This window comes from Bubalus bubalis, chromosome X (genome assembly GCF_019923935.1).
Source record: "Bubalus bubalis isolate 160015118507 breed Murrah chromosome X, NDDB_SH_1, whole genome shotgun sequence".
In the NCBI taxonomy this organism is placed as follows: domain Eukaryota; kingdom Metazoa; phylum Chordata; class Mammalia; order Artiodactyla; family Bovidae; genus Bubalus; species Bubalus bubalis.
In genome coordinates, this window is record NC_059181.1 from 122,416,335 (window position 1) to 122,440,952 (window position 24,618).

Below are 24,618 nucleotides of genomic sequence, written 5' to 3' on the forward strand. Positions count from 1 at the left end.
CAACGCACCCAGCTTAGTTTTAGGGAGAATACTGTAGGCACTTGATAGTTGATTGATTTCTGTTTCATGGTTTTTCAGATAATTCTTTATGTTTTCCTATTGTTTAGTTTCCCTCAGCCTTTTTCAAAGGAAGGGTAAACATGTGTGCTGCGTTTTGCTACGAGGTTTTAAAGTGCTGCACGTCAAAGATTGGCTCAACCAGGAATGAAGCCTCTGCGCTTTTGTTCTTCTGATGAGAAACAACTTTGAATACACCAAAAGGAAAACCTTTTTAAGGACACATCTGCAGGTCAGTGAAAACCGAAGCTTCTCTTTCTTCTGTTCAATCTTTAGCCTCTCTACAGTAAGATCTAGAATCCCCAGTCTAATACAAAGCTATTAGCCACAGGGGGCCATCTAGTACTTGAAATGTGGCTAGTCTCAATTCGGACATATTGACTTTTGAACATTTAGTGCAAAGAAGTAAAATCTCAATTGCTTTATATTGACTATATGTTGAAATGATATTTTGGATATATTGGTTTAAGTAAAATGAATCAAAATTCCCTTGTGTCGTTTTACTTTTTAATGTGGCTGCTAGACAATTCAATATTACACATGTGACTCATATCCTATTTCTACTGGACAACAGCTTGAGAACAGAGATATTAAGAGCATAGTTTTCAGATCCCACAAGTATCACATGCTGTGTGACCTTAGCAAGGACTTCTTTAGTCTCTCAGTACCTCAGATGCTTCATAAGTAATACAGTGGTAAATATCCATACCTACCTCATATGGTTATGGTGAGTATTAAAGAGATGATTAAGTAACAAATGAAGTTACTTGTGTTTTATCATGTTCCAGCATGCCCAGTTAGTTAAGAAATGAGTGAAGTCTCAAAGTTTAGTGAAAACATGGACTTTGGAAACATACCTACCTGGACTTAAATCATAGCTTAGCTACTTACTTAATATGTGACTTTAAGGAAGTTACTCCGGAGAAGGCAATGGCACCCCACTCCAGTACTCTTGCCTGGAAAATCCCATGGATGGAGGAGCCTGGTGGGCTGCAGTCCATGGGGTCGCTAAGAGTCGGACATGACTCAGCGACTTTACTTTTACTTTTCACTTTCATGCATGGGAGAAGGAAATGGCAGCCCACTCTAGTGTTCTTGCCTGGAGAGTCCCAGGGACGGGGGAGCCTGGTGGGCTGCCGTCTATGGAGTTGCACAGAGTCGGACACGACTGAAGCGACTTAGCAGCAGTGGCAGGGAAGTTACTCAGTTTGTCTTAACTATTTGCCTCATCTGTAAAATGACGCCAAGTATGTTTTAGCTTGTGGGGTTTATAATGACGGTTAAAAATAAAGTGTGTGTAGTGCCAGGCACAAAATGCCTAGCTCAGAATAGACACTTAGTATATGGCAGTTGTTATTCAACATCTCCATAATTTTTGCTTATGTGATGAAACAGGTGTGAACTGAAACACAGTTGGGAGTTCTTGGCTCAGTTGCCCTCTTTGTAATATGGGAAATGCTTGGTCATATTTCTATCTGTCCTGCCATGGTCAGTCCCATTGCATTTGTTTGTTGGAGACTGGGTTATAAATAAGAAACGGCCATAAGTAGCTTTTAGAAATGTCATGAGAGATGTGAAACTCTGATAGAAGTATATGCTTTCTGTAAAATGTTGTATCTAGTTATTTTTGGATACTAGGTCTAGCATTATATGTTAGGGTGTCTAATACTTGCTTTCATAGAGATGTCACTTGAATACCACCTTCTTCCAAAGCATTTCTGCAAATAGTGTGCTGATATTTTTGAATTTCCCTATTAGGGTCCATTCTTCTGTGTTAAAGCATCAATTTGTCTAAAGTCCTATATTCAAATAGAAATGAATTAATAAATTGCAGACTCTGGTTCTAAGTGCTAAATAAACTGATTAACTTCTAGTATTATGATTATGATCTTTTAAATCCTCACAACACTCTATAATGTAGGTATTGTTATTATCCCTATGTTGCCTTTAAGGAAAGTGAGGGACAGGGGGTTAATTCATTTTCTCAAAGGCATTCAGTGCATAATTGATAAAGTCAAAGTTTGAATCTAGGTCAGTTGGACTCAAGAGCCTACACCCAACTCCTACAGCATCTTGCTTATCAGGGCCAGGGGTAAAGCTTCTGGCCACTAACACCTTAGCCTGAATCATATAAGCATTCATTAAAGGGAGCCTGAGAGATTTAAAAGCACCATGCATACATGCTCAGTTGCTTCAGTCGTGTCTGACTCTTTGTGACCCTATGGACTACAGATCACCAGGCTCCTCTCTTAATGGGATTCTCCAGCCAAAAATACTGGAGTGGCTTGCCATGCCTTCTTCCAGGGCATCTTCCTGACCCTGGGATCAAACTGACATCTCCTGCACTGCAGGCAGATTCTTTACAGCTGAGCCATCATTGAGGCCTAGAAGCACCATTACATGGCATTATACTGTTATCATTATGTAATGTATAGGCTATAACATGTACTACTGTCTATAAACTATTTAGATAGGCCCTAGTCAGAAACAAAGGAGAGAGCTGAGGCACTGGAGTTGGAAGTCCAGCACACTGAGATAGACTAGTGAAAAGAAATAAGAAACCATCAAAGAAATGTCATTTATTCCCAACTTTGCCAAAACTACTAACTAGCAAACATACTGAAGGTAGATACCTGTATCTACCATTGTATCAGTTCACTAATTATGAAAACGGTTTCAGGTCTAGATGTGCTATGAGGTTGGAAGATTTTTCACATCAAACCAAGAGAACTCTGAATAAAATTTGAAACTAGGAACCTCCATTGATCTATAATTCTGGTTTTGTGCCAATACCATACTGTCTTGATTACTGTAGCTTTGTAGTATAGTCAGAAGTCAGCAAGGTTGATTCCTCTAGCTCCATTTATCTTTCTCAAGGTTGCTTTGGCTATTTGGGGTCTTTTGTGTTTCCGTACATATTGTAAAATTTTTTGTTCTAGTTCTGTGAAAAATGCCATTGGTAATTTGATAGGGATTGCATTGCATCTGTAGATTGCTTTGGGTAGTATGGGTATGGTCATTTTCACAACATTGATTTTTTTTCCAATCCACGAACATGGAGTATCTCTCCATCTATTTGTGTTGTGTTTGATTTCTTTCATCAGTGTCTTATAGTTTTCTGCCTTTGAGTCTTTTGTCCCTTTAGGTAGGTTTATTCCTAGGTTTTTACTCTTGTTGTTGAAGTAGTGAAGGAGTTGTTCCTTAATTTCTCTCTGATTTTTCATTGTTAGTGTATAGGAATGCAAGGGATTTCTCTGTATTAAGTTTGTTTGTATCTTGTAGCTTTACTGAAGTTGATATTTCTTTTTTATGATATGGCTTTGTCTTTAGCTTAAAAAAATTTTTTTTGTTTATGTTTACCTGTGCTGGATTCTTCATTGCTGTGTAGCCCTTTCTCTATTTGCAATGAGTAGGGGCTGCTCGTCATTGCTGTGTGCCAGCTTCTCATTGCAGTGGCTTCTCATGTTGCAGAGCATGGACTCTAGGACACGCAGGCTTCAGTAGCCGTGGCATGTGGGCTCAGTAGTTATAGCTCACGGGCTCCTGAGTGCAGACGCACTAGTTGTGGCGCAGTGCTCTGTGGCATGTGGATCTTCCCGAACCAGGAATCGAACCCATGTCTCCAGCATTGGCAGGCAGATTCTGAAGCCCCTACCATTGCTGTTTCAATAGAAGAATTTAAACCCCTCATATAAGAAGAAAGCAGCTTTTCTTGGAACTCTAATATCTTTAAAAGAAGCATTTTGTATGAATGCCTATGGGTTTGTACATTGAAGAAAACAAGCAACATGTGTTCAAAAGACATTTGAAAGATGGTGTTTTCTTCTTTCCACAGATAATAATTGCTGTAAGCCAGCTGATAGCAGATGTAGCACTAAGTGGAGGATCGAGATTTCAGGAGTCTTTATTCATTATCAATAACTTTGCAAACAGTGACAGACCTATGAAGGTATGTTCTCACTGTAAGTGAAAAATTAGAACCATGTTCACTCTCAGGGGAGTTTCACTTCTCAAGGTAAACTGTGCATTGGATTCATAACTTTTATATAGTATCAAGTGTACAGAATGTGAGCTTCACAGGTCAAGGCTTTGTCTAGTCCATCCCTGTACCTCTAGCTCCTAGAACACTGCCAGGTACACAGTAAATATTCAGTATTAGTTGAATGGATGGATGAATGACTATACTGTGTATACTTAATTATGATAGGATTTGAATTTTTTCTGGGGTTGAGTTTTAAACTCACTCAACAAAGAAATGGGTTTTTTTCAACCGTTGTTACCATTTATAAGATTGGTTAATTAAACACTGAGTTGGAAATTTCACAAAACATCACTTTCTAGAGTTGCTGATAGCTGCTGGATCCTTTGTCAGCAGATGAGAAATGGCACAGACGGGATTCATTACTACATGATATTCTGAGATGAAAGAATTATCTGTTAACTGGGGCTTGCCAGAGATACTCATTGGCAAACCCATGTTCAAGGCTATCGTTCTTAGGTAGCCGTTGGCTGAGGTAAAACCCATGACCCTGACCACCACTCCTCAGACCTACCTATATATTTAAAACCTAAAACATTGTAAAAGTTTATTTGTTGTTCTGTTGTATGGAGAGTAGGTTGTGTTCTTCAGTGATGTACATGTAGAAGGGAAGAAGACTCCTTTGCCAATAGAGAATGTTTCCTCCCAGAGGAATCGTCCCTGTTCTTGGGAAAGGTCATCTTCCAGCATAATTTGACAATTTGTGTAAAATCTGGAAAAAAAAAGTTTGCAGTCATAGCATACTTGATGTTTGGGATGTGTCGAATCTTTGTACCAAAACATATTCCTATAGGAATGTTGCTTAGACTGAAAAAAACAAAAAACACTGAATAGTGCCAGCCAGTCTCAGGCTGGGAAAATAGAACTTTTCAGCCAGTTCAAACTTTTCAGCCAGTTCTACTGGTTCTTTAGGAAATCAGTATATGCTCCAACTAATCCCATGAGCACAGAAATAGCTTATGTCCTTTAGCATCTTTTACTCATACCCTAAGAGTATTTTCCATTTTTTACCTTCCTTAATTCCATGTTATATAAAAGTTAGACTGCCAGCTTTTTCAAAGTAAATGGGGTTTGTTTTAGCCCTCCGTGATAGGAAATCTTTTTCATGACTCATTTGTGAAATGACAGTTTTATTCTGGTAGGGCAATCATTACCAATAAACTCTATTACAACAAAGGTATAGCTTTCTCCCAGTAAATTAAACCTCTATTAATGTATATGAAGAGACTTTATACACACACACACACACACACACACACACACACACAAACACACACACACACACCAATAACAATTTTTAAAAGTCATCTTTAAAGAAGACTCTCTTGAAAATTATTTTCTCCACCTTTGGTGATATTCACATTGAAAAGCTCCCTAAGGCCTGTACCTGTCCCTACTCCTCTTCTCAGAACCCGACATATAATTGTGATTACTCCAGTGGGGTGAATAGGAAACTCTAACTTCCTATTTTTGAAGACAAAAGCAACCCTTTAAGAGAAAGTAATGATGTATTTAACTTCTTCAGAGTGTTCTGTGATTCATAAACTCTTATTTCCATAATTGGAAATTGGTTTTCATGTTAATGCATATGGAAGTGGGTCGATGGAAGAGTGACTAAGGTCATGAGCTCTGTAGCCTAACTGCGTGGATGTCAGTCCTGTCTCTACCACTTACCAACTTCATGACTTTGGCCAGACTACTTAACTGCTGTGTATCTCAGTTTTCCCACTGGTAAAATGAATTATGATAGTCTTAATTCATAATGTTGTTATAAAGTTTAAACATGTAAAGTGCCCTGGCCTCTGCTTGGTACATAGTAAGATACCAATTTTTAGTTACTATTGTAACTAAAATTACACAGTAAAAGTGAATATGGATTACCTTAATTGACATTGAATTGACAGCAGAGGAGGTGGGGTTCAAAACCAGATAGTCTGGCTCCAGAGTCTGTACTTTTATGTGTTAGGAATATACTACCATCAAACTCAGTGCTTTTGAAGCCTGAGATAGTAGAATATTGTTTAAAGAATTAATTTAAAACTCTTTAGGCATGCCTACATGCCAAGAACCAAGAACCTAATACCAAGATTCCTCACAAGGGGTAAAAGTTCTATGTTATTCCCAGGATGGGCTGCTTAGGCTTAGAGCACACGGATAACATTGAAAAACATATCTTTTTTGTTTGTTTTGATATTAGGCAACTGCTTTTCCCTCAGAAGTCAAAGACTTGACCAAGAGAATCCGTACTGTTCTTATGGCCACAGCTCAAATGAAGGAGCATGAGAAGGACCCCGAAATGCTAATTGATCTCCAGTATAGTTTAGCCAAGTCCTACGCAAGTACCCCAGAGCTCAGGAAAACCTGGCTTGATAGCATGGCCAAGATTCATATAAAAAATGGAGATTTTTCAGAGGTAACTACTTATGACTTTGTCCTAAACACAAGCCTTCCCAAACCCCTGGAGCACAATCTCACGGTTCCTTTTTTGTCTCCTTTTCCAGGCAGCAATGTGTTATGTCCATGTAGCAGCTTTGGTTGCAGAGTTTCTTCATCGAAAAAGTAAGATATTTCTGTTCATCAAGTCAAGGAGAACTTCAGTTAGCCCAAGGAGTTTTATCTTTGTAGCTTGCAGCTATGAATGGGATATGATTGAGCTCTGAAAATATGCTCACCTTTCATCTCGCTCACTGTTGAACAGAAGTTGTTCTAAAAGAAAACTGGATTGTTCATTTGCCTTCTGCTTTCATTAAGAGTGCAAGAATAAGTTAAATAGTACAGAGCCAGGCCTGATGCCCAATTTCCAAGACTGTCTCCCTGGAAGACTGCCACAGATTAAATTCTTCTCAGGGCTTATGGGAAGCTCTGGATAATATACATCACTTATTTTCCCCTGTCTGCCCCAACTTTACCAACAACTGTCCACGAATTATATCTCTACAGCCATTTTAGTATAACTGTATCTTGGTATTAAAAGGGAGTTGAGAGGACTTCCCTGCACTCCCAGTGCAGGGCTCATGTTCTGTTCCTGGTCAGGAAATCAGATCCTTCATGCCGCAACTAAAGGTCTCACCTGCTACGACTAAGACCCAGTGCAGGCAAAGAAAGAAAGAAAGATATTTTTAAAAATGCTAAAAAGACAAAAATGGGAGTTTACATATCAGCTATATGGCCCTATAATATGTCGTTTGTTTGTATACCCATCTCAAGAACAATTTGGCATCCATACATGCAGGAAGTGCCTTTGTGGGAGCTGTGGCATCCAGCCCCACATACCAAGGGCCCTGGGAGGAATTTTACCCACCCATGTATCAGGTAATGGGCAGACAGACCTGTGTTCTGTCTGTGGACCTTGCAGTGGCCTATGAGCTGGCTCCAGCCCCTGTCAGCTGCAGTCTAGGATCCCCTGGAGAATACTTGCTTTAGATAATCACCCACAGACAAGAAAGCCTTGGGGGAAGTCCAGAAGTCCAGTGGAGAAGTTCCAGCATGCTATTGGAGCAAGAATTATACAAGTTTGAATGCATTGAAGAGGGTAAGAGGAATAGTTTGATTTATTCATGTCACCTTTTCCACAGGGTGGCACAGCTCAGTGCCAAGAGAGACTTTCTCACCTTTGATTTCTAATGCATGGAAAAGTGAGAGCATATGAAGGGGTGCTGTTTTTCCCAGCAGCACAGGATGCTCCCAAAGAGGCCCATTTCTCTCTTGCTCCATCTAGAGTAGTGAGTTGTGAGCTGAATGATGGAGGCAGGAAGAGGCTGAGGGAGCAGTAGATAGGATTCTTAGAGTGCATTACACGCAAACAGACCCTACTAACCACATCATGGACTCCATGAAAAAGCCTGCCAACAGATCCCTAGAGATATTTAGCCTGTGGATCCCCCACTGGCCCACAGGCACCTCCTGTGCTCCATGTGCCTCAACCACACTCTCCTCCATCCTGTAGCTGGATGTGTGTGCTTGCTGCTGAAGGCAGTGAGCGTCAGCTCTCACAGAGGGCTAGTGAGCTTGTGCAGAAAGCCAGCCAGAGTTTGTGGGCCTGGGAGAGACCACAAGTAGCACCACCATTGGGAAATCAAATGAGACACTGTTAGCACCTGGCCTTGTGTGTTACATGATGGAGAAAAAACATATGTGCTCATGAATTCTGTCATATATGGGAGCCAGAATTGCAGAGCAGGTGTATCCATAGAAGGTCTGTGAAAGCCTCAGAATCCCTAGCAGGACAGATGGAAAGTATTTCTCACCCTCAGTCAGTAAAATTGGTTGAAGGTGGCTGCCATTTAAAATGTGAAGATAGTAATGCAAAATTTCAAGGAACATGAAAAATGAAGGAAATATGACACCTCCAAAGGATCATAATAATCTTATAGTAAGAAAGACATGGAGAGCTGCAATTTATCTAATAAAGAATTCAAAATAGCTTTTCTAAGGAAGCTCAATGAGCTACAATAAAACAGAAAATTTAGCAAAATCAGGAAAGTAATACACAGATAAAATGAGGAGTTAAACAGAGATGGAAATCTCATAAAAAGAACCAAACATTTTCTGGCACTTATGAATACAATGAATGAAGTTAAAACTGAAATAGAGAGTATTAAAAACAGAATGGATCAAGGAGAAGAAATAATCTGCATTAAAATACTAGACCTTTGAAATTATTGAGGCAGAGGAGAAGATAAGGATGAAGAGTAAAGAAAGCATATGTGATCTGTGGGATGCTATCAGCAGAAACCTTACAGGCTAGGAGAGGGTAGGATGATATTTTTCAAGTTCTGAAAGGAAAAAATAACTGCCAACCAAGGATACTTCATCCAGCAAATTTGTCCTTCAGAAATGGACAGATGAGTACTTTTCCAGGAAAACAAAAGCTGAGGGAGTCCATCACCACTAGACCTGTCTTCCAAGAAATGCTGAGAAAAGTTCTTCCTGTTGATGTGAAAGGATGCTAATTAGTACTATGGAAACATGAAATGGATCCATATGAATGGATGAAGAAGACAAGGCACATGTAGTCAATGGAAAGAAGGGAATCCTACCATTTGTGACAACACGGCTGGACCTTGAGGATATCATGCTAAGTGAAATAAATCTGAGAAAGAGAAAGACAAATACTGTACAATCTTACTTATACGTGGAATCTTAAGCCAAACTTGGAGCTGCAGAAAGTAGAATGGTGGTAGCCAGAGGGGTGCCAAAAGTAGGGCGATTTTGGTCAAAGGGTACAAATTTCCACCTACAGGATGAATATGTTCTGGATATCTAATGTATATAGTGATTACAGTGAAGTAGATTTTGGTATATACTTGAACGTTGCTAAGAAAGTAGGTCTTGAATGTTTTTACTCTGTCCAAAATGGTAACTATGTGTGGTGATGAACTCTAGTGTGGTAATCACTTCACAATATATACATGTATCAAATGAACACATACACCTTAAATGTACACAGTGATCATAACAATTGTGTCTCATTAGAGCTGGGGCTGGTATAGGGCTGGCAGGGGGGCATCCACAAAAGGAGGCATGGTCTTAAAGGGCTCAGGATTCCACAAGTCTAATTCAGGAATCTGCCTGAAAGCTTCTCTTTCCAAAATTAGTGTTGTTGAGTACTGTAACAACTACTTAAATAGTAAAACAGTTAAGAGAACAGATACACATATATGTATGGCTGCGCCCTTTGCTGTCCACCTGAAACTGTCACAGGATTATTATCTGGCTCTACTCCAATACAAAATAAAAAGTTTTTAAAAACTGATTGACATTGGGCACTGCAAAGACATCTCCTACTGTCGATCATAATTGCCAAGCTATTGGGTTGGCCAAAAACTTCATTTTGGTTTCTTGTAACATCATATGGAAAACCCCAATAGAACTTTTTGGCCAACTCAGTATTTCCTTGAAGGCAGTCAAATGAGTAACATTACTGGAAAATGAAGCTATCTTGTGGAAGTCACATCACTCTGGTTTTGGCTATGAGAACACAACCATGTTTTATATTTTAATTCCAAAATTTCTGTAGTTAACCAGGTATTTTTCTTCACAAACAAAATGGCATAACTAAAATGATCCATTTTATTTGCATATTAAATTAACCACCTTCTGTTTGGTACTGAATTTCTTTTCAACAATCATATGTTTGAAATTGACATGCTCTAGTATTTTCTTTTTAGTACATATGTGGTTTTAAAGTGGAGAACAAGATTAAGTATCAAAAGAAGGCCTTGTTTGAGGCTTTTCCCTACATCACTGGTATGCCTGTGAAATTGCCGTAAAAACAAATACTGAAATTGCACATCTGCAGTTAACAATAAACTAACAAATATGAAACCCCTAAACACAACTAATTAAGGTTTTAGGTATGTCTTTCAGATATATAAGGTGAATATTATCTCATCTTTTCAATTAGTAGAAATTTGAAATAAGAGTTTTATGTCTACTAAGTATAAACCTACACCCATTCGATATTGAAAATAGTTAACTATATTAAAGTATTTCCTTATAATTTTTTCAGAGGGGCAAAGACCTTAAAACTAAGCAAAAATCAAGAATTATTTCTCTCCATTATCAGTTCTTAAGCTTTAGAATTTTAACTATAGGATTGGAGAAAACAGGAACTGAAATATATAAATTTGCTGTGAATTTTTTTGGACATTAGCTTGAGGCAGCCAGCCTGAACAGCAAACAATGTGACATGTTTCAAGAAGTGGAAACAGTGCTTTTAACCGATCGTTTAAATACTTATTTTACAAAACCTTCAAGGGTTGTGGTTTTGTTTGTTTGTTTGTTTCAGAATTTATCCTTTGTAGAAATCAAAGAGCCCTTCTCTGCACAGGAAAAGATGTTTTGCATTTTAACAAAAGTAATGTTAAATTTAGGAGAAGTTTACATGTTTATTTATAGGTACCATCCATTTTTAAGCCTGTAAAATTCTACTCACTTAAACTAGAAAATCTTATTCTGAAATTGTGGCAGTAGTAAAATCCTTCGAGTTTCCCTCCCTTCACTTCTTTCATTCCAATGATCTGAAACACCTGATTTTGTTAATTTTCTGATTAAAGTAAGATAGTCATGCCAAGCTAAACCACTAGTGTTAAAACACAAGTTAAAATCTTAATCTGTTAACCTGTCTTCTAGTCTGAGAAGTTCATAACCTAGGTAAGACCTGGATATTCACAAAGTAAATAAAAGTACATTTGAGTGCAGGACTGAAAGAAAAATTTCCATTTACACTTAAGACAAAGTTATTTATCAAAAATAATAGAGCAATTGTAGAAGCCTTTGATTTCTGTCAAATATCCTTTTATGATTAAGACAAAATCTCTGACATATCAATTGCCAAAATTTTTCAGTTTTCTCAACGTTGTATGCAATTTCTCTTGAAGTCATCATAAAGCTTTCTTTTTCATCAAGATGGAATGAAATGCTACAGCTGATGCATTGGAGACAGATGTTCTCCTGTTTAGAGTTTTTTTTTTTTTTTAATATTTTTAAATTTTATTTTATTTTTAAACTTTACATAATTGTATTACTTTTGCCAAATATCAAAATGAATCCGCCACAGGTATACATGTGTTCCCCATCCTGAACCCTCCTCCCTCCTCCCTCCCCATTCCATCCCTCTGGGTCGTTCCAGTGCACCAGCCCCAAGCATGCAGTATCGTGCATCGAACCTGGACTGGCAACTCATTTCATACATGATATTTTACATGTTTCAATGCCATTCTCCCAAATCTTCCCACCCTCTCCCTCTCCCACAGAGTCCATACGACTGTTCTATACATCAGTGTCTCTTTTGCTGTCTCATACACAGGGTTACTGTTACCATCTTTCTAAATTCCATATATATGCGTTAGTATACTGTATTGGTGTTTTTCTTTCTGGCTTACTTCACTCTGTATAATAGGCTCCAGTTTCATCCACCTCATTAGAACTGATTCAAATATATTCTTTTTAATGGCTGAGTAATACTCCATTGTGTATATGTACCATTGCTTTCTTATCCATTCATCTGCTGATGGACATCTAGGTTGCTTCCATGTCCTGGCTATTATAAACAGTGCTGCGATGAACATTGGGGTACACGTGTCTCTTTCCCTTCTGGTTCCTCAGTGTGTATGCCCAGCAGTGGGATTGCTGGATCATAAGGCAGTTCTATTTCCAGTTTTTTAAGGAATCTCCACACTGTTCTCCATAGTGGCTGTACTAGTTTGCATTCCCACCAACAGTGTAAGAGGGTTCCCTTTTCTCCACACCCTCTCCAGCATTTATTACTTGTAGACTTTTGGATGGCAGCCATTCTGACTGGTGTGAAAGGGTACCTCATAGTGGTTTTGATTTGCATTTCTCTGATAATGAGTGATGTTGAGCATGTTTTCATGTGTTTGTTAGCCATCTGTATGTCTTCTTTGGAGAAATGTCTATTTAGTTCTTTGGCCCATTTTTTGATTGGGTCATTTATTTTTCTGGAGTTGAGCTGTAGGAGTTGCTTGTATATTCTCGAGATTAGTTGTTTGTCAGTTGCTTCATTTGCTATTATCTTCTCCCATTCTGAAGGCTGTCTTTTCACCTTGCTAATAGTTTCCTTTGATGTGCAGAAGCTTTTAAGGTTAATTAGGTCCCATTTGTTTATTTTGGCTTTTATTTCCAATATTCTGGGAGGTGGGTCATAGAGGATCCTGCTGTGATGTATGTGGGAGAGGGTTTTGCCTATGTTCTCCTCTAGGAGTTTTATAGTTTCTGGTCTTACGTTGAGATCTTTAATCCATTTTGAGTTTATTTTTGTGTATGGTGTTAGAAAGTGTTCTAGTTTCATTCTTTTACAAGTGGTTGACCAGATTTCCCAGCACCACTTGTTAAAGAGATTGTCTTTCATCCATTGTATATTCTTGCCTCCTTTGTCAAAGATAAGGTGTCCATATGTGCGTGGATTTATCTCTGGGCTTTCTATTTTGTTCCATTGATCTATATTTCTGTCTTTGTGCCAGTACCATACTGTCTTGATAACTCTGGCTTTGTAGTAGAGCCTGAAGTCAGGTAGGTTGATTCCTCCAGTTCCATTCTTCTTTCTCAAGATCGCTTTGGCTATTCGAGCCTGAAGTCAGGTAGGTTGATTCCTCCAGTTCCATTCTTCTTTCTCAAGATCGCTTTGGCTATTCAAGGTTTTTTGTATTTCCATACAAATTGTGAAATTATTTGTTCTAGCTCTGTGAAGAATGCTGTTGGTAGCTTGATAGGGATTGCATTGAATCTATAGATTGCTTTGGGTAGTATACTCATTTTCACTATATTGATTCTTCCAATCCATGAACATGGTATATTTCTCCATCTGTTAGTGTCCTCTTTGATTTCTTTCACCAGTGTTTTATAGTTTTCTATATATAGATCTTTAGTTTCTTTAGGTAGATATATTCCTAAGTATTTTATTCTTTCCGTTGCAATGGTGAATGGAATTGTTTCCTTAATTTCTCTTTCTGTTTTCTCATTATTAGTGTATAGGAATGCAAGGGATTTCTGGGTGTTGATTTTATATCCTGCAACTTTACTATAGTCATTGATTAGTTCTAGTAATTTTCTGGTGGAGTCTTTAGGGTTTTCTATGTAGAGGATCATGTCATCTGCAAACAGTGAGAGCTTTACTTCTTCTTTTCCAATTTGGATTCCTTTTATTTCTTTTTCTGCTCTGATTGCTGTGGCCAAAACTTCCAAAACTATGTTGAATTGTAATGGTGAAAGGGGCACCCTTGTCTTGTTCCTGACTTAGAGGAAATGCTTTCAATTTTTCACCATTGAGGATAATGTTTGCTGTGGGTTGTCATATATAGCTTTTATTATGTTGAGGTATGTTCCTTCTATTCCTGCTTTCTGGGGAGTTTTTATCATAAATGGATGTTGAATTTTGTCAAAGGCTTTCTCTGCATCTATTGAGATAATCATATGGTTTTTATTTTTCAATTTGTTAATGTGGTGTGTTACATTGATTGATTTGTGGATATTGAAGAGTCCTTGCATCCCTGGGATAAAGCGCACTTGGTCATGGTGTATGATCTTTTCAATGTGTTGTTGGATTCTGATTGCTAGAATTTTGTTAAGGATTTTTGCATCTATGTTCATCAGTGATATTGGCCTGTAGTTTTCTTTTTTTGTGGGATCTTTGTCAGGTTTTGGTATTAGGGTGATGGTGGCCTCATAGAATGAGTTTGGAAGTTTACCATCCTCTGCAATTTTCTGGAAGAGTTTGAGCAGGACAGTTGTTAGCTCTTCTCTAAATTTTTGGTAGAATTCAGCTGTGAAGCCGTCTGGACCTGGGCTTTTGTTTGCTGGAAGATTTTTGATTACAGTTTCAATTTCCGTGCTTGTGATGGGTCTGTTAAGATTTTCTATTTCTTCCTGGTCGAGTTTTGGAAAGTTGTACTTTTCTAAGAATTTGTCCATTTCTTCCACATTGTCCATTTTATTGGCATATAATTGTTGATAGTATTCTCTTATGATCCTTTGTATTTCTGTGTTGTCTTTTGTGATCTCTCCATTTTCATTTCTAATTTTATTGATTTGATTTTTCTCCCTTTGTTTCTTGATGAGTCTGGCTAATGGTTTGTCAATTTTATTTATCCTTTCAAAAAACCAGCTTTTGGTTTTGTTGATTTTTGCTATGATCTCTTTTGTTTCTTTAGTATTTATTTCTGCTCTAAGTTTTAAGATTTCTTTCCTTCTACTAACTCTGGGGTTCTTCATTTCTTCCTTTTCTAGTTGCTTTAGGTGTAGAGTTAGGTTATTTATTTGACTTTTTTCTTGTTTCTTGAGGTGTGCCTGTATTGCTATGAACTTTCCCCTTAGGACTGCTTTTACCGTGTCCCACAGGTTTTGGGTTGTTGTGTTTTTGTTTTCATTCGTTTCTATGCAAATTTTGATTTCTTTTTTGATTTCTTCTGTGATTTGTTGGTTATTCAACAGCGTGTTGTTCAGCCTCCATATGTTGGAATTTTTAATAGTTTTTCTCCTGTAATTGAGATATCTAATCTTACTGCATTGTGGTCAGAAAAGATGCTTGGAATGATTTCTATTTTTTTGAATTTACCAAGGCTAGCTTTATGGCCCAGGATGTGATCTATCCTGGAGAAGGTTCCATGTGCGCTTGAGAAAAAGGTCAACTTCATCGTTTTGGGATGAAATGTCCTATAGATATCAATTAGGTCTAACTGGTCTATTGTATCATTTAAAGTTTGTGTTTCCTTGTTAATTTTCCGTTTAGTTGATCTATCCATAGGTGTGAGTGGGGTATTAAAGTCTCCCACTATTATTGTGTTATTGTTAATTTCTCCTTTCATACTTGTTAGCATTTGTCTTACGTACTGCGGTGCTCCCGTGTTTGGTGCATATATATTTATAATTGTTATATCTTCTTCTTGGATTGATCCTTTGATCATTATGTAGTGACCTTCTTTGTCTCTTTTCACAGCCTTTGTTTTAAAGTCTATTTTATCTGATATGAGTATTGCTACTCCTGCTTTCTTTTGGTCCCTATTTGCATGGAAAATCTTTTTCCAGCCCTTCACTTTCAGTCTGTATGTGTCCCCTGTTTTGAGGTGGGTCTCTTGTAGACAACATATGTAGGGGTCTTGTTTTTGTATCCATTCAGCCAGTCTTTGTCTTTTGGTTGGGGCATTCAACCCATTTACGTTTAAGGTAATTACTGATAAGTATGATCCTGTTGCCATTTACTTTATTGTTTTGGGTTTGAATTTATACACCGTTTTTGTGTTTCTTGTCTAGAGAATATCCTTTAGTATTTGTTGGAGAGTTGGTTTGGTGGTGCAGAATTCTCTCAGCTTTTGCTTGTCTGAAAAGCTTTTGATTTCTCCTTCATACTTGAATGAGATCCTTGCTGGGTACAATAATCTGGGCTGTAGGTTATTTTCTTTCATCATTTTAAGTATATCTTGCCATTCCCTCCTGGCTTGAAGAGTTTCTATTGAAAGATCAGCTGTTATCCTTATGGGTATTCCCTTGTGTGTTATTTGTTGTTTTTCCCTTGCTGCTTTTAACATTTGTTTTTTGTGTTTGATCTTTGTTAATTTGATTAATATTTGTCTTGGAGTGTTTCACCTTGGGTTTATCCTGTTTGGGACTCTCTGGGTTTCTTGGACTTGGGTGATTATTTCCTTCCCCATTTTAGGGAAGTTTTCAACTATTATCTCCTCAAGTATTTTCTCATGGTCTTTCTTTTTGTCTTCTTCTTCTGGGACCCCTATGATTCGAATGTTGTAGCGTTTAATATTGTCCTGGAGGTCTCTGAGATTGTCCTCATTTCGTTTAATTCGTTTTTCTTTTATCCTCTCTGATTCATTTATTTCTACTATTGTATCTTCTAATTCACTAATCCTATCTTCTGCCTCTGTTATTCTACTATTTGTTGCCTCCAGAGTGTTTTTAATTTCACTTATTGCATTATTCATTATATATTGACTTTTATTTCTTCTAAGTCCTTGTTAAACCTTTCTTGCATCTTCTCAATCCTTGCCTCCAGGCTATTTATCTGTGATTCCATTTTAATTTCAAGATTTTGGATCAATTTCACTATCATTATTCGGAATTCTTTTTCAGGTAGATTGCCTATCTCTTCCTCTTTTGTTTGGTTTGGTGGGCATTTATCCTGTTCCTTTATCTGCTGGCTATTCCTCTATCTCTTCATCTTGTTTAAATTGCTGAGTTTGGGGTGTCCTTTCTGTATTCTGGCAGTTTGTGGAATTCTCTTTATTGTGGCATTTCCTTGCTGTGTGTGGGTTTGTACAGGTGTCTTGTCAAGGTTTCCTGGTTAGGGAAGCTTGTGTCGATGTTCTGGTGGATGGAGCTGTATTTCTTCTCTCTGGAGTGTAATGAAATGTCCAGTAATGAGTTATGAGATGTCTGTGGTTTTGGGGTGACTTTGGGCAGCCTGTATCTTGAAGCTCAGGGCTGTGTTCCTTTGTTGCTGGAGAATTTGCTTGATATGTCTTGCCCTGGGACTTGTTGGCCCTTGTGTGGTGCTTGGTTTCAGTGTTGGTATGGAGGCGTTTGATGAGCTCCTGTCAATTAATGTTCCTTGGAGTCAGGAGTTCCCTGGAGTCAGGGTTTGGACTTAAGCCTCCTACTTCCAGTTATTGGTCTTATTTTTACAGTAGTTTCAAAACTTCTCCTTCTATACAGCACCATTGATAAAACATCTACGTTAAAGATGAAAAGTTTCTCTACTGTGAGGGTCACTCAGAGAGGTTCACAGCGTTACATGGAGAAGAGAAGAGGGAGGAGGGAGTTAGAGGTGACCCAAATGAGATGAGGTGGAATCAATAGTGGAGAGAGTGGGCTAGCCAGTAGTCACTTCCTTATGTGCACTCCACAACTGGACCGCTCAGAGATGTTCACGGAGTTATACAGAGAAGAGAAGAAGGAGGCAGGAGACAGAGGTGGCCAGAAGGATAAAAGGGGGAAATGAAAAGGAGGGAGACAGATCCAGCCAGTAATCAGTTCCCTAAGTGTTCTCCACCGTCTGGAACACACAGAAATTCACAGAGTTGGGTAGAGTAGAGAGGGGTTAGGGAGGAGATACAGGCGACCTGGTGGAGAAAACGGAGAGTCCAAAGGGAGAGAGAGCAGTCAAGCCAGTAATCTCGCTCCCTAGTTAAAAATGGGTCCTGAAGATTGGGTTCTTAAAGGTACAAAATTGGTAACAAGTACATAAAAGCAAAAATTAAAAATCTAGAGTAGAGTTTGGAATTTCAAAAATACGATGTTAATGAAAAGAAGAAGGAAAAGAAAGAGAAAAAACGAACAAAGAAAAACAAACAAGGTCACGAAAATTATAAAGAAACTACAGGAACAAAATTGATAACTAATACCAAAAAGCAAAAATTAAAAATCTAGAGTAGAGTTTGGAATTTCAAAAATACAATGTTAAAGAAAAGAAGAAAAAGAAAAAAAAAAACAGAACATGGTCAAAAAATTATAAAATATATATATGAAGTTTGCTGAAGAAGAAAAAAAATAGGGTCTTTTTTTTTTGCAAAGTAATAGGTTATAAAAGTGAAAATTGAAGGACAATAGAGGACTTAAAATTAAAAAAAATTAGAAAGAAAGAAAGAAAGATTGATCGTAAAAATAGTAAAAATATATCTAGGTCTTTCTCTGGTTTTGTTGTGAGTATTGTGGGTTCAGTTCATTTTTGGCTAGTTCCTTGGTCCGACTTATATTTCTCAAGATCTATAGGCCCCTTCCTATGTAGTCCGTAGTAACCACAGGGTTTTAATCTATGGCCTGTAGCTTCCAAGGCGTTTCCCTCTGTTATAGCTTCTTCTGTTTGCTGGTCTCTTCAGTGTCTGGTTTCCACCCTGACACAAAGGGGACGGTGGAGGACACTTTTTTTTTTTTTTTTTTTTTAGGCTCACTTGTTCAGTCGCGCTGTGGGGAGGGAGGGACGGATGCTGCAAACAAATAACATTGGCGTGCGCTCGCAGTGCCTCAGCCACACTGGGTCTGCCCCCGCTCACGGCGTGTGTAGCCTCCCTGACCACACTGCTTGGGCTCTAGGTTGTTCCGCTGGGAACAATCAGAGGCCGGCCCTGGGCTGACCTCCCAGGCCCAAGCCGCTCAGGTTCAGGCACTCGGGTAGTCCTCTGAGGCGCAGACTCGGTTGGGCCTGCATTTTGTGCTCTTCCCAGGTCCGAGCAGCTCAGGTGATGAGGTGTTTGGCGAGCGCCAATGCTGCGACTTATTGCCTCCCCGCCACTCTGTTATCTGGGTGTAAAACCGGCGCACCTTCTCAGGCAGATGTTGACCGTGCAGACCCCCAAGAAGTTTTAGTTAGCAAAGAAGCCTGCTTACAGTTTTATAGATAGTGTCTCTCTGGGGCTGCGATTGCCCCTCTTCCGGCTCTGGCTGCCTGTCACCGGAAGGAGAAGGTCTGCAGCCGGCTATCTCTGTTCAGTCCTTTGTTCCGTGCGCGGGCCTGGCGGTGTCTTAGGTTAGGGCTGGCTTTTCGCGTGGTAGATATCCCACAGTCTGGTTTGCTAGCCCAAATTATTTCGTTCAGATAGCGCTCAGGACATTCGGGCCAGATTCTTACTCTAAGCGACGCAGCCTGCGCCGCGCTTCCCTGCCCAGTCCCCGCTTGCTAATGGCATGTGCAGGCGTCTGTGCTGCTTCTCCGCTGGGGGAGTTACCGTAGGGCTCGCAATCTGTGATTTTTAATTGTTTATTTATTTTTTTCTCCCTGTTATGTTGCCCTCTGTGCTTCCAAAGCTCGGCACAGATTTGGCAGTGAGAAGGTTTCCTGGTGTTTGGAAACTTCTCTCTTTTTAAGTCTCCCTTCCCAGGATGGAACTCCGTCCCTCCCTCTTTTGTCTCTTTTTTTGTCTTTTATATTTTTTTCCTACCTCCTTTCGAAGAGTTGGGTTGCTTTTCTGGGTGCCTGATGTCCTCTGCTGGCATTCAGAAGTTGTTTTGTGGAATTTACTTGACGTTTAAATTCTCTTTTGATGAATTTGTGGGGGAGAAAGTGTTCTCCCCGTCCTACTCCTCCGCCATCTTGGCTCCTCCCTCCTGTTTAGAGTTTTTAAGAAAATAAATTAGTTTGTCCCATTGGGTGGTCTCCTGAGTGAGCAAAGACTTGGTACGCTGGCATCCCGAAGTGACCACAGAAGACCAGAGAGGGGCCATTTCTAGATCCTGCTTTTCATGCTTCAGGCACTGAACGGAAAGGGAAAGTGGAGAGAGAGGTACAGTGCTCCCTGCCTCACCCCCACCCACAAACTTCTTTCAGCCAGAGCTCTTGCTCTTTGTACCAGAGATCTCAAGGATCTCACTTTCTTCCCTTTTCTAAGTTACCTCTAAGTGGTGATACGAGGTGTTAGTTACTCCCAGTCCCCAAAATACATAATCAAAAAACAGATCTAAATTTCCTTACTTCTACTTTGTCTGCAAACCTCAACATTCTAGGTGTCATTCTCTGGAGACTAGACTCCTGCACCTCTTCCTCTTCTCTTCCTGACACAGTGCACAGCTGTTTTCCCCCAGGGTAGACAAGAATCAAGTGTGCATTCTTCCACCACCACAGAGCATCCGAGATTCAGCAAAGCTTCAGGCCTGTAGAGCTCCATCACCCCAGGAAAAGGAATTTCCTTTCCCCTAGAGTCTGTTCTTGTCATGCCTTATAGGGTAATGTTGGTCCCTTTCCCAAGTCTCTATACCCGGATCTGACAGCTTCCATTCTGCGTAGCTTTTCCTTTCCTCAGTTCCTTCCCAGTTACAGCCTTTCCCCTTTAGCCCTCCACTTGAGGCTTATCTCCTAATCCTCTTCTAACTAGCAGTCTTATTTTAGCAAGGGTAGCGTTCCCACCCTCCAAACTCTCCTCCCCTTTGTCCACGGGACCATTCGTGCTCAAGGTAGTGGTCTAGTTGGACAGTTTGCATCTTGCTTGCCCTAGGATAACATCAGGAATACAGAAGCTACAGCTCTGAAGGGCAGAATCAGGAATCCAGGTCACATACCAGAAAGATTTAAAGCAGACCCTTTAAGACCATGTGACATAATGCTACATAGGGCTGCAGAAGAGCCCTCACACAGATATACACTGGCCTAGATTTAGTCACTTGTTTCATCTGAAACAAGACTAAACGAAACAAGACTAAAGGGAATCAAAGTTTTCCCCAAGCCTTTTGAAAGTGAAGTCGCTCAGTCGTGTCTGACTCTCTGTGACCCCATAGACTGTAGCCTACCAGGCTCCTCTGTCCATGGGATTTTCCAGGCAATAGTACTGGAGTGGATTGCCATTTCCTTCTCCAGGGGATCTTCCCAACCCAGGGCTCAAACCCGGGTCTCCTGCATGGTAGACAGACGCTTTACCATCTGAGCCACCAGGGAAGTCCCATAAAAAAAGCATTTTGAAGACCCACAAAAAAAGAGTCCTCTTATCATTGGATAGTTTGGTGGGTGTTGATAACTTAAACAAACAGGGACATATATATTTATATATATGGATATGTGTGTATGTGTGTATATATGTGCTTCTCCAGTTGGAGATGCATCATCAGGCATAGGAATCAAGATAATGCATTTAGCAAGAAGAGTGGACTCTAAAGCTGAAAAAATCCTTAAGAGTAGTCTTTACACCAGATGATGGAGACCAGAGAGTCCCAAAGTAGCTCTTAACCTGTTTGTTTCTGACAGGAACCATAATTTACCCTCCCTCTACTTGAGATACACACTGAAACACCCTTTCCTGAGATGCTTTGACCCCTTTTTATCCTCTCCTGAATCCCGGCCTTTTCTAGAAACCCTGGATGTGGGAATCATTTAAAATAATAATATCCTCAGAGTAGACAGAATTTTTCCCCCAGTCATGGATGCAGCTGCATGAGCCCTTCAGGCGGTTAACTGTTTTCTTTGTTAAAGACTACATTCTTTACCTGTTCTCAAGTTTTGGGGCCCTCTTCCTTAACTGCCTAACTAACCCTTCACTTTATGAATCAAGTGGGATGTTTTCTCCTAAATTTCAAAAAGTTCTCACAATGCACTACTACTCAACGAGTGTCCCATAGACGAAGCCATGATACGTGACCCTTTTTCCATCAGAATGCTGAGAAATCTCAGTATGAGGTTTGGCTTTCTTAAACCTTCCTTCTTCCTTCTCCAGCCTCTAACACCAGGAAGCTTACCAAATATTTAGTCGTGAGAACATCATTTCTAAGCATCACTATTAGATTGTAGAACAGTAGGTTGCAAGAGCTGTTTGTCCCCTTTGCGACCAGTGATTTTCTACCGACTGGCAGATTCAGTTATAAGGAGACTGAATTTTTCTTTAAAGTGACAACCCACTTATATAGGAGTAAATGCAACCACAGCAAGAGTGTTTGGACGTGTTCCTAAGTGCAAAATCTGTGTGGCAACCATGTGGCCTTCTATCCCCAGACTCTTGTTTGATGGTAACAATTTGGTCCACAATCCTACAGCAATAGTTTTCAGCTGGGGCTCACTATTCAACCTCCCAGTGCTCCAACTGCAGTCACTATACCAACTGCTAGCAATTATTTAATTTTATCTTCAGAAACCTAGTTTACTTATTGGTAGCTTTGGTAAAACAAATTTATTAAACAGTTGTTGTATGTTAGGTACTGCTCTAAACACTTTACATTTCACTGAATTCTTATAAGTAGTTGTTATCTGTTCTACAGATATAGTCCTAGAGAGATAAACATGTCTAAAATCACACAGTTAATGATAGAACTGGGTCTGTCTAACTCCAAAAGCTCTGGTTCTTCCAGTGCCCCATCCTATTTCTCTAAGGATTCCCCATCCCTGGCATCTATTTCCTGCCTCTCTTTACAAGTCCTAGGCCACTTTCCAATTCTCCAGTAAAACAAGGAACTAGAGATGCTTACAAAAGCTCATTCAGTGTTTACCTGAAAAGTACATGCCCTCTTTGTTTAGGTGACAGACGATAAACATACACAGGATCAAAGTGTTAATAATTTTTAGACCATATTCAGTTCAGTTCAGTCACTCAGTTGTGTCCGACTCTTTGGGACCCCATGAACCACAACCCGCCAGGCCTCCCTGTCCATCACCAACTCCTGGAGTTTACCCAAACTCATGTCCATTGAGTCGGTGATGCCATCTAACCATCTCATCCTCTGTTGTCTCCTTCTCCTGCCTTCAATCTTTTACAACATCAGGGTCTTTTCAAATGAGTCAGCTCTTCGCATCAGGTGGCCAGAGTATTGGAGTTTGAACTTCAACATCAGTCCTTCCAATGAACACCCAGGACTGATCTCCTTTAGGATGGACTGGTTGGATCTCCTTGCAGTCCAGGGGACTCTCAAGAGTCTCTCTAACACCACAGTTTAAAAGCATCAATTCTTCTGCGCTCAGCTTTCCTTATAGTCTAACTCTCACATCCATACATGACTACTGGAAAAACCATAGCATTGACTTGATGGACCTTTGTTGACAAAGTAATGTCTCTGCTTTTTAATATGTTGTCTAGGTTGGTCATAACTTTCCTTCCAAAGTGTAAGCGTGTTTTAATTTCATGGCTGCAATCACCATCTGCAGTGATTTTGGAGCCCCCAAAAATAAAGTCAGCCACTGTTTCCCCATCTATTTGCCATGAAGTGATGGGACCAGATGCCATCCCAGCAATCTTGCTTCCAGCTGTGCTTCCTCTAGCCCAGCGTTTCTCATGATGTACTCTGCATATAAGTTAAATCAACAGGGTGACAATATACAGCCTCGATGTACTCCTCTTCCTATTTGGAACCAGTCTGTTGTTCCATGTCCAGTTCTAACTGTTGCTTCCTGACCTGCATACAGGTTTCTCAAGAGGCAGGTCAGGTGGTCTGGTATTCCTATCTCTTTCAGAATTTTCCACAGTTTATTGTGATCCACACATTCAAAGGCTTTGGCATAGTCAATAAATAGATCATACCAGGAAACTTTTACTATACCAAGCATTGCAGACGAGGGATAGTCAGAGAATGAAACTTATTTGTAAGTACATTGAGCTCATCATTTGGGGAAAAGACTGGTAGGATATATAGTAGATAGATAGAATTGGTAAAAAAAAAAGTTGTTTTTTTTTTTTTTTGTAACAGAAAATTGCACTTATGACTTTGTTCCTTACCAAAAGTATGTGTTTATTTTTAAGGATAGGTAATCCATGTAAGTCTGTCTTTCATTTACAGAACACTTTTTAAAAGTAAATCTACTTCACTGCTTTTTATTTACACAGAATTATTCCCTAATGGATGTTCAGCCTTCAAGAAAATTACTCCCAACATAGATGAAGAAGGAGCAATGAAGGAGGATGCTGGAATGATGGATGTCCATTATAGTGAAGTAAGACTCCAGGGCCTGCATTGTCAGTTAGATAAATGTAACTTCTTCAAATATATTTACGTTAAGAAATTATTACAGCTAACTTAATTTGAAAGGTAACTAAGGGTTGATGAACTATAAGGACTAAAACTACCCAGGGATCAGATGTCCCTTTTTGGAATGTGGAGCCCTATCTCGGCAACAGTTCTTACTGTCTGGTTTTAGAAATGTACCATGTATCATCATCCAATCACCTTCCCAGTAACCAGGTCACAGGTACCATACTTAGAATACATCTCCATAAAAAATAGAGTTAACAATGTAACAGCTGAAGAGAGGAGGCTTCCAGGTGTCTAAAAGATGGAAAATTTCTGCTCTGAGCTTCATATGGATAGTAAACAGCTGCTGTTGTTACTCGCTCAATAAGGCTTTGGCCTTGGTGATAGAGGAGGTATAAAATAATTAGATACGGCTGATCCCTGACCTCCAGAGTCTACCTAAAGAGACAACCCACCTACACAAAATGGAGAAAAGCAAGACAGTGCCATTTGGATAATACAGACAATATGCAGAGTCAAAGGTGAGAGGTGCCTTTGGGCTGAGGAGAGTTAGGACTAGAGAGAGGTTTAAAGAACGAGGATACCCTGAAGTCATTTCAGCAGCAGCAGAGAATAGCTGG

The 24,618-nt window shown here is 39.5% G+C and overlaps 1 protein-coding gene across 1 annotated transcript in view; it reads left to right on the forward strand.

Annotated features, from left to right (window-relative positions):
- Positions 1–169: 169 nt before the first annotated feature.
- LOC123465394 (dedicator of cytokinesis protein 11-like) overlaps positions 170–24,618 on the forward strand; it is a gene marked incomplete at its 3' end in the record, with an annotated part of 44,884 nt that continues 20,435 nt past the window's right edge. Inside the window, 5 exon segments of the mRNA XM_045164402.1 lie at positions 170–289; positions 3,893–4,006; positions 6,294–6,509; positions 6,598–6,655; positions 23,854–23,960. Coding sequence (XP_045020337.1) covers positions 233–289; positions 3,893–4,006; positions 6,294–6,509; positions 6,598–6,655; positions 23,854–23,960 — 552 coding nt within the window.